The following is a 10,995-nucleotide window of genomic DNA, read 5'->3' on the forward strand; positions in this document are numbered from 1 at the left end:
AAATTAAAGCATGGATTCAAAAGTTTCACGTTACAATATATAATGAGAAATAAATATGAATTTATTTTATTAAGGTTTTAGATTAGTTGGGAATGTATTTCTTAGGTCTTTTATTGTTAACAATAAAACTTGATTATTATAGATTATAATTGTGGTAGTTATTATTAAAAATAAATAATAGTTGGTTAGAGTATCTAATCTAATAGGGTAAGAGGATGTGTTTGATGGTTTAAAAAGGGAAGGTGTTAATTATAATTTGGTAGCTGCTGCTACAAATGGCGAAACTTAAGTAACACTGTACCTTTAATTTGATCTTTGGAGGGAAGAAAGCATTATTAGCAGATGGGTTGATTCGATTAGGACAACGTTTCTCATCCAACAAGAACGCTCATCATATTAATTAATTAACCGAAGCTTCCTCTTCTCTTCCATCTAACACTTTTCTCAAACTTGGACTCTCAAATCTCATCAATATCAAATTTTATATTTCATTTGACATCTGGAAAAATTGAACTATTAGTTTTCACACTGTGAGTCTCTAAAAGTACCATGATATATTTCACTAAGAAATAATTTTGTTGGAACGTGTAATATACTAGACATTGTAAAATCTCCTTAAAATTCAGGATAATAACTCTATTTTTTTAGTTATATATATATATATATATATATATATATATATATATATAAATTTTAGTTTTCTAAAAATTTTCTTGTGAGTTTACTTTTTTTTATCAACATTGATCATTAGTTTTGATATTACTAATGAGTTTTAGTATAATTAAAAAAATGACATTACAGTTCAAAATTTTTATATAATAAATTTATGAGTTTATTTTATAACATTCTTACTTTTCTTTTTTATATCAAATGTAAGACTTAAAATACTTGAATTTTTATAAGTAAAAAGATAGACATAATGTATTAATGGAAGAAATTATAAGTTTTCAAAGAAAAACTATGAAAATACGAGTTTTTTTTCAGCAAAAAAAAAAAACAGTTCTCTTATATTTTATCCATAAAATTTAAAGTGAAATATACTTCATATGAATCAATCATTTAATGACGAATTATAAGATAATTTTTTTAATATTATTTTTTGTATTTGTTTCTAGCATCTAGCATCGTAATTTTAATTCAATTTTGATATAATTTCATCTTAAATGAAAGTATTTTGTTGGGATAAAAGAGGATTTTAAATATAATTATTATTGCTAGCCTAAATATAGGTGAAATATTACATGTGTGTACACATTTTTAAATATTTATAAATTATTTAAATTTTAAAAATAATAATTAAAAGGTTAATATAAGAATTTAGAAAATGGAATATTAGAATTGATAGATGTTTTAAAATAATGAGACCGGATATTTTAATATTAAAATAATTTAATAATATAAATAGAATTTCATAAACACATCTCATTATCTAACACACTCACTATTTCTCCAAAACTCATTCTCTGAGTTCTTTTTCTTTTCTCTAAGATTTTTAACTCCTAAGACATTTGTTCGACGATCAGAAGGTGTCTAGGAGATCACGATAATGAATTCTCCATTCTCTACCGATCATTCTTTCCTATAGAATAAGTTTGTTTCTGTTCCTTTTCTTTAGTTTTAGTTTACGATACATGCACAAAGGATTATTCGCATGTGTCACTTGATCTCTTTATCTAGTTGCTTGTCGATCAATGGTTTTATTGGCATACCCTAATCATGATTCCGTTGTTTATAGGCATAGTTAATGTCCTTTGATCTATGAGAGCTATTTGGGGTTCTTTAAGGTCTTTTGGTCTTCTAACAGGTGAGAGAAACTAATATTGTCCTTAATTTCATATTATGATGCATGACTTTGTGTTTGCTATGTTGTGAAGAATAATGTTACATTGATTTGGTTATAATTGAAATGATTATTTTAGTGTTAATTATTTTTTGATGAGTGTGCTTAGTTATTTGATGAATGATGACATCGATGATTTTGATTTAAACTTGAATGAGCTTGTGAATGTTGCCGTTGTAAAGTATAAATGGTAGAAAATTGATGTAGTATTGGGAAGTAGAGATTAAGTTGAGTTATAGGTTGGTTTTTGGTCTTAAAAAGAGGTTTTGATAGGTGAGAAGTTGGGGTAATGGTCAAATGGGAAAACTGTGTTTTTTGGGTATGTTTTATAGTCATTTGAAACTTGTTTAAGCTTTGAGTTAAATGAAATATGATGTAGAACTGGTTGGTAGTTGTTAGGTTGAGTTTGTATGGTTTTTTACTTATTTTAGGAGTTTTGATTGGTGAAATTCTAAAGTAGAGGGTTTGTGTTAAAGTAGAGGGTTTAGGGTCTCTTGTTGGGTCACTTTTGACTTGTTTAGACCCCTAGGTTACCAAGTTCTATGTTAGAAAGTGTGGAATATAGTTTCTAGTCTAATGAGCAAAGTGGTACTTCATTTTAACCATAAATATGTTTTAACATCAATTCTTGTGTTTAAGGAACCTATTTGATCTGTTGGATAAGTAACAGTTGCAACCAAACTAGAAAAATAATGTTAAATGTCAAAACTAATAGGGATAATCGATTATCTTAGTTGATAATCGATTATCTCAGTTAGAATGTTAGTTTTTATTCAAAACTCTATGGATTAATCGATTATCACACCTGATAATCGATTATTTTCGTTAGAAGGTCGTCTTCATATGAATTTTCTCTAGAATAATCGATTATCAAGCGTGATAATCGATTATCTTACAAAAAAAAACTGAAAAATTAAATTTTGTTGGGCGTCATGTATGCATGTGTGCTTTCTTTTGTTTTCTTATTTTTTGTTTCTTATGGATGAAAATGTAATGATAATCTAAGGCATGTTTAGTAACATCAATGGAATTTTTATGAGGTTTTATGCATTAAGTAATGTATGTTTCTAAGTATGATTTGGGAGAGAATTCCAAGGAGAAAATTCTTGATGGTGTTTCCAAGTTGAATGATGTATTGATGTAAGGACCCACTTTTGGAAATTATCTTGGTGCTCCAATAATCACTCTATCTTAGATAGAAAAGGAGATTATGTGGTGAAGAGTAATAAGAGGTCTTAGTCTACGTGTTTTTTGTCTATAAGTGGTAGATGTACTAGCCTTGTGTGGTAGCTTGGGATTAGTCAACTGTTCCACAACTACAAGTGTAAAAACTTGTCATAGACTGACATCAATACATATATCTAGATTGATCGAGTCTAGAAATCATATGTATGTTGGGATCTATTTGAATTTGAAATGAATTATAATGAATGATGTTTTATAATTGCATGAATGGATTTCTTTTATAATATTAACTTATCTTTCTTGTGTTGTTTTTTGCTTGTGTTTTTTTTTTCTCTTTTACAATAATTACCTTAATGATGTGAGCTTAGGGGATCACTAGTACAAAAATCGCGTACAACGTCGAATATTTTGGGCTTTTAATGGTGAATTCGCGAATGACGTCATATCACGAGACGTTAAATTGACGTCGAATTTTGTCAATATACGACGTTAATCAATTTTTTTTAATTAATTATGATCCTTTTTTACAACTCTACGAGACCTGAAAAGTAAAAAAATAACAAATTTCAGTTTTTGGTATTTTATAAAGCAATAAGTATGATCGTAGTATCAACAACAAACAACAATAAACAATAACAAACAAGTTCAATCAAACAACAACAACAAACAAGTTCAAGCAAACAACAACAAACAAGTTCAACAAATAAGTTCTTCAAAACGAAAACTAACCTTCAAGAGGTAGATTCGTCGGAATAAAGTTTTTCACTAGTGACAGAGAAAGCAGAATGCGCCTATGAAGAATAAGAGCACGAAAATAATCGGTCAAAACAAACGAAAATCATACATAAAGTAGTTAATTAACATGCATTTGTATCAAATGTAAGAAATATTACATGTGTTGGTCGTCAAACTTCGTTCGATAAAAGTTTTAGAAGAGAAGAGAGTCTCCCGCGCTAAGATAAAGTGAATGAATTCTCAATCTCCCGCTTAAATTTTTATTGAATTCACTAACCTTTTGACGTCTAACGCTAGGGCATTCGACGCTTTATATCCTTTTACGTCGAATTACAATACACATGACGTTATATGTTGTTTTTTTACTAGTGGATGTCTTTCCAATTGATCCAAGGTGGGGTGGGGTGAAGGAGCGACATAGTTAGTTTTTTGTTAACCAAGTGTAAAGCTTTTCCTTTAGAAATCTTTAATTTTTTTTGGTAGTTATCCTCTTTGTAACATTTTATTTACTAATTTTACACTATTAAATTTGGATTTATAATTAGAAAAACAAAAATGTATATAATTATATATATATATATATATATATATATATATATATATATATAAAATAAATTTTAGTTATTCAAATAAAAATATATTATAAGTAGTATTGTGTAAATAATTTTTTTACTATGAATAATCATTTGAGTTAAAAATAGTTAATAAAAAATAAATAATTTTTTTATAATGAGCAATTATTCAAATTAAAAAATGTAGTTAGGATAAAACTGAAAAATAATTTTTTATTATAAATAATTATTTAAATTAAAAAATTGTAATTAAGAAGATAAAATTGAAAAAATAAAAGAGGACAAAAAAAAGTGTATCTTCTTTATATATATAGTTATAGATTAATCTTCATTTTATTCATGATATTATCCGAACCCGTCTTCGATTTAAAAAAAAAATAAGTTGACTAAATAAATACAAATATTAATAATATCTGATTTTTTTTAATTAAAATAAAAACAAAAATAAATATATTTACATGTTCTCATATGCATTCTACTGCTTATCTCTTCTTTAAATAATTAAACGAGTTAAAGTTCCTGAATCCCTTGGTGTGTGGCTCCCACACAACCTATTCCTCACCATCACACTATCCAACCATTGTCTCAAGTCATTCCATTTCCAGCATAACAAGTAATGGAACCGGCGGCTTTTTTCTTTTCCTATTTCCCATCTAGTCATGGAGAGCTTGAAATGCTGAGAATTTTCCAAAAATGGGGAAAGGTACAAGATATTTTCATTGCTGGGAGATTAAACCAGAGAGGCCAGCGGTTTGACTTTGTGAGATACTACAGAGTTCCAAATCCAGCAGCTCTACAAAAGCAATTCGATAGTATCTGGATCGGGAACATGAAGCTACATCTTTATAGGCCAAAGTATCGGAGAAGGACGGGTGGAGTAAACACAGCAAGCGAAACAGATGCAGAAATTAGAGTATCGGTGAAAAGGAAACCGCAGAAATATACCAAAGTGTGGCAGAGGATACACAATCAAACATAAGCACAAGCAGTGAAGGGTGGAGTAACTAATGGAGATATGGATATACAAGTGTCGGAGGAGGAGAAAAAAATTACTTTAACGTACTTATATTACTGTAAATGTTAGTCTGGAAATTATAGGTATATTGTTTAATGTTTTTACATTGAATTGGATCAGAAAATTCAAATGATCCAATTAGGGAAGTCTTATATTTCATTTAATCAATTTCATCACTTTTTAGAAATTAAATTTATTTTTTTTACAAATTAATAATTTTCATTACTTCAAATTTTTTCGCTTAAATCAGTAAATAATAATAAATAACAAGAATTTTTTAAAAATATATTGAAACTTATTCACTTTATCACTTGTTTGATTTAATACATTTATCACTTTAACGCGTTCAACCAACAAAGGGGTGAATTGATTTCTTATCTCTTTTAATAATTTTTTCAAGTAAATATAAAAATTTCTTAAAACAAATTAAAGAGTAAGGTTGAGAGAAAATTGCACAGAAATGTTAGAATACCTCTCTTGTTACCCCTAAGAGATGAAACTCACTTCCCCTTGACCCATAAGGGATGAACATCTTTTCTGAATCTTCATAAAGGATGAACACCTACCTCCTTCGAATACTTCACGAAGGATGATAGACTTTCAACTCAACAACAACAATAACACTCAATCACACTCCCTGTAAAAGTTCTCGCTCTATGCCGACAGTAAGGCACTCAATCACACTCCTTATGAAAGTTCTCGCTCTATGCCAACACACCAAGTTCTCAAAGTCATAGCACAAGGGTTCAGCAAACCCTATAACACTTATCACCGCACACACTGCAAATAAGATTTTCCGAAATACACTTATTTCGTATTTTGTATTTTAGGACGAGAGTCGCAATCTAATTTATAGATATTTCACTCCAAAAATCCATTGTCAACTAATTAACGTGTGTGATAATCAAATTATGCCGGTAAAAAAAAACTTGCTTAAAAATATGGCAAGTCATAATTAATTATTGATAATCAATTATGGCAAGTCATAATTAATTATTGATAACCTAGATAACCTAAGTGTTTAGGTTTTCGGATTCAAAACAAATTTTAAGATAAACTAGATAACCTAAGTGAAACAAAACATAGAATCAAATATAAACTATATCCTATCCATCAATCTACTAACTTATAAAATTTTTAATATAAAAACAAGTTTTTATGAAGATCTTTCTGCGACATCATCAAAATTTATACTCTTCAGTTTAATGCTAACAAATACTTGTTAACAAATTTAATTATTATTATATTTGTTGCATAATTTGATTTAAGCAGTGTATTATAATTTTTACTAATGTATAAAAAAATAATTAGAATTAAACAAAAGTAAAAAAAAACATTTAAAATATTTTTAAAAAAATTTTAAAATATATTTTCTAATTTTTTCAACTTTAATTTATTACTATTTACAAACTTAATAAATATTTTAGTTCTAATAAAAAATATTTAATATTCTAATTTAAAATATATACAATTATAATTTTTTTCTAAATATTTCATATTAAAAAAATATCAATTAATAAAACTTTTTAAATATAAAGCAGTGGAGTGACCTAAACTTTCTTATTTAAAATGTCAACAACCTAAAGACAAATCTCTTGTTCTAAAATATCATTCTAAAGGGCCAATGACTGATTCAACGAGGTGTTTGTTAATGGTTGTGTAAGCTTGACCTTCATATCATTACCTGCTTTGAATCTTCAAAACATGCCATAAAGATTAAGAAGCACGTGAAACTTGGACGCGTTAATAATATATTCAGAATATCTATCCACTAAAATAAGGTCAAATTATGTCTGGCCGCTATTTAATATACATTATATCCTGCATACACGTTTATTTATTTTATATTTTTTTATCGTTTTTCAGATTTCGAGGTCCAAACATTCCACACTTTGCTTGATGCCTTTAACTAATTCGATTGATTTTAAAAAAATTGAATTACATAATATTTTTCAACTTTTATTTTATTAATGACTATGGTTGAAAGTTCTATATATTATAGATAAAAATGAAATTAATTTACAATATATAAACAAATAAATATAAATTTTATTTTATAAATAAATTTTATAAGGTTAAATTTTAAATTAAGTTTAAACCTTTTTAACATGATATTACCATGAACCTTTAGAGTATGTTTTATTAAATTTTGTAGTTTATTAAATCTAATTATTTATTTATTATATATAAGATAACCAATATTTAGACTTGATATGTATATATGTTGATGTAAAAAATTATGTAGAAAATTTTATATTTAATTAAAGATAAAACTAATTGATTGAATTAAATTTAAAATCTTTTTCTTAACAATTATTTTAAAAAGTATAATATACTAATTTTTTTCTTAATTAATATCTTGAAAGTATAATGATTGAAAATTCTACGTGGATATAGATGAAACAAATTTATAATATATAAACGTGTTCGAACATTATAATCACGTATCAAATTAAATTTAAAATCTATTTTTTTAATATAACATCAAAACTTTGTTTCATTTTCAGACTATTATCGTTGATGTTTAATCTCAGACTCCATGTATATACACCATTAAGTCTATTGGATCTATTAAAACAAAGTCAATATACATTATATAAATAACAGGTGCAAACATCATATCAGAAATCGATTTGATAAAATTGAAATTAAACTTAATTTACTTCTTGACTACTATTTTGAAAATATAATGTACTTAATTTTTTTTTCTTAATTAATATCTTGAAATATAATATACTTTCGATATGGGGTTTCAGGTTACTAGTATTTAGGCTATGATAATTAAAACTGAATCTCTGCAACATCGTTACTGATATGAGCGTTTTTGTTTAAACAAAGATGTTTTTGACAGTGCAATAAATAACTTAATTTCCGTTTCTATACAAATAAGTTCAATTCTTCCAAGGCACAACTTTTTCTATCTCGAATACATTCCTTTTCAAAGTGCTAAATAAAATGATTTTGGAAAAACTTGATTGAATCTTGTAGCCAAATTGTCAAACTTTGTATGTGAAAATACACGAAAACAAGAGAGGACACAAAGTTTCAACGTATTGGTGTGAAACAGGGCAAAAAAATACATACACCTAACCAATTTGACCACAAACTCATGATGGTCTGAATAGAAACTATGATTCATTTCCCCTGTCATGAACAACAAATATAAGCATCAAAAAATGGAAGAACAATACCTTTTCGCACCATTCCTTAAGCATATCTTTTACTTCTTTAATCCAACAACACAATTAAAGAGAAAATGTCTTCAGAATGACACTGGAAACCAGACTAATCAGTGACTAATTTTTCGAACATCTGCAACAAATATCTGCAGCCAAATCATCGGAGAGAAGATCCAAGAAACCATTATGTGGTATCAGAAAAGGAAGCAAAACTGATAGTACTAAATTTAGAAACTAAAATCCAATTAAAAATAAACCTAAGTTACAAGTTGCAAAGTTCAAGGAAGTAAGTGGTCAAACAACGCACGCATTAAACAAAAACATATGCATATTATGCCAACTTGTCTCGTATCTGAGTCCATGAAACTAGGAATTCTTTAAAGAAACCTTAAAAGTAACTTCAGAGTCCGCTCCTGCAATCAGCAGATTCTTTGACTCATAAACATAGATTTCCTTAAGATCATACAACAATCACAAGTATATTTTGCTCAGTGCCACAACCATTTGAAATAAGGGGATAATGAAATACACTATTAGAAAGCTGCAGGTGTGAAGAAAACAATCCATACACATAACATATATTGAAAATAGCGACAAATAATAAACTTTTAATCTAATTTAACTTAACCAATAGCTAAATGTCATACCAGTTTGAACAACCAACATACTACTTTAAAAACATATTATGATGAGTCTGAAAAATGGCATGCTGGTAGAATTTGTTTGCAAGAACTTTAACCAAGAGTTTCTGTAAAATGAATGGAGTTTACCACTATCATTCTACATTCAGAATGTTTAACTGTTTACATCTATCAAAGTAATGAGAAGAATTGCATTAAAAATGTAAGAACGTATAAACAAACATAAGCACAATCCACAAATTCAGCACAATCTACTTACAGCCGCAGGAACCCTTGGATTCTGTTAACTCTACTAAGCAACACCAACTCAAAAATATATCTCTGGCAATAGCCAACAGTAGGCTGAAACCAATGAAACAAGTAAAAACAATTTCCATTAGCAGCTGCAGAGTTTTCTTCAGTTTATGTTCTGAAACATCCTACAAAGTTGAACAGAAACTCATTTTCAATCACAATGCTAGTTCCTGCACATGATCATGCTGATAAATGAAAATCAACCCCTTAAAGAATAATAGTATTCACCACTTTGCGTAACACTGTAATTTACTTCATTGTGAAGTTTTCATTGATTGACAACTTCCCACATGCCATTATGCCATTTACAATACCTTGCTTAACACTTTAATTTGCTTAATAGTCAAGCTTTAATTTGCATTCAAGCAGAAAGTTAGACCTTCAACAACAACAACAAACCAATAAATAATCAATCAATTGAATTTTTATTATTTATGTTTATAATAAATTTTTAATTAACACAGAACTTCTAATCCAAACAACACACCAGCATGTTTTTGGTGTTCATCCTTAACAAAATAAAGATCCACAATCTTCTGGAACGCGTGCCAGGTCAGTAAGCTGTCTGACCCAGCCTGGTGGCACTTCCCTACGGCGCGGTCCACGTTAAGCGTCCGAGCAACCCGATCCAAACCACCGTAGAGTGTATCACAGAACCTCATCATGTGCTTCACATCGTAAACGTTATCTCCAAAGAACACTTTCACAACGTTTAAAAATTCCTCCAACCGGGTCGGTAAATCCTGTCGGGTAAGGATCTTAACCAAATACCCGAAATCGTAAGCGCTGTGGAAGGTGACCCAGCTCACGGCGTCGTTGCACACGAGTCCTGAAGACATCATCAGCTCCGCGAAGCGAGTTGAGTCCACACCGTTGGTGGTGTTGCGCTCGAAGTCGATCCCCTGGCGGCGGAGAAGTGCGATGGAGTCCGGCGCGTAAGCATCACGCGCCACGTCAAAGTCGCGGAAATTAAACTCCCAGATGAAGCGATTTCCGGCATCGCCAGGGAGGTTGCCGGCTGAGTCAGACAGTGTAAGGCCGACCTGGATGAGGTTGAGCGCGTCAACGTTGGTCTTGAGAAGACGGTAGTGGTCGGCAGGGCGGCGCGTGTGGTGGTTGTAGGGTTTGGTAGGGTCAACCTGCGGCCGGAAAATCACTCCAGGAAACTCAGTGTCCATGGAGATAAAAGGGTAGCGATCAATTAACTCCCGGATGAGTTCGAATTCAGATTCTATATTGGATGCCCATACTTCACGGATCACAATTGGATTGAGGTCTTCACTGAACACACCCATATTTCAAGATTTGAACTTTAAGAATGATTAGCTTTGGAAGTGGGTTTTGAATTTTGTTATGGTTGATGGGTTTGAAGAAGAGAGTGTGAAGAGTGAGATTTTATATGAAGATGAGAGAAGTATGGGAAGATGTTGCGTGGAAAGTGGTTTTTGGATTAAAGAAAGAAAAGTGTGTGTAAGTTGAGTGTAAGAATGCGTGAATGTGGCGGAAAAGCGTCAAGGTTCAACGCGTGAGAAAC

At 29.6% G+C, this 10,995-nt stretch overlaps 1 protein-coding gene across 6 annotated transcripts; it reads right to left on the bottom strand.

Annotated features, from left to right (window-relative positions):
* Positions 1 to 8,363: 8,363 nt before the first annotated feature.
* LOC124837528 (putative CCR4-associated factor 1 homolog 11) lies at positions 8,364 to 10,995 on the bottom strand. 6 transcript variants are annotated; one of them, XR_015785306.1, is made up of 3 exons: positions 9,949 to 10,995; positions 9,690 to 9,840; positions 8,364 to 9,586 (listed from the first exon to the last, which is right to left on the bottom strand). XR_015785306.1 is itself a non-coding variant. In XM_088111047.1 (3 exons), exons 1-2 carry the CDS (start codon positions 10,754 to 10,756, stop codon positions 9,475 to 9,477), a joined length of 843 nt encoding a protein of 280 aa, XP_087967173.1. In that variant the 5' UTR covers positions 10,757 to 10,995; the 3' UTR covers positions 8,364 to 8,659; positions 9,427 to 9,474. The 6 variants fall into 6 exon arrangements, 5 of the variants coding, with proteins under 5 accessions (XP_087967173.1, XP_047168870.1, XP_087967172.1 ...); XM_088111047.1 differs by lacking the exon at positions 9,690 to 9,840 and having other exon boundaries at positions 8,364 to 8,659; positions 9,427 to 9,509; XM_047312914.2 differs by lacking the exon at positions 9,690 to 9,840 and having other exon boundaries at positions 8,364 to 8,672; positions 9,427 to 9,509.

This window comes from Vigna umbellata, chromosome 3 (genome assembly GCF_029865625.1).
Source record: "Vigna umbellata cultivar VRB3 chromosome 3, Vumbellata_1.0, whole genome shotgun sequence".
Taxonomy (NCBI): Eukaryota; Viridiplantae; Streptophyta; class Magnoliopsida; order Fabales; family Fabaceae; genus Vigna; species Vigna umbellata.

Excerpts from the sequence above, each read along its gene's own strand:
- LOC124837528 (XM_088111047.1), bottom strand. The coding sequence starts at position 10,756 with ATGGGTGTGTTCAGTGAAGACCTCAATCCAATTGTGATCCGTGAAGTA. Across the intron at positions 9,510-9,948 it reads TGAACACCAAAAACATGCTG|CCTACTGTTGGCTATTGCCA; the intron begins GTGTGTTGTTTG and ends CATTGGTTTCAG.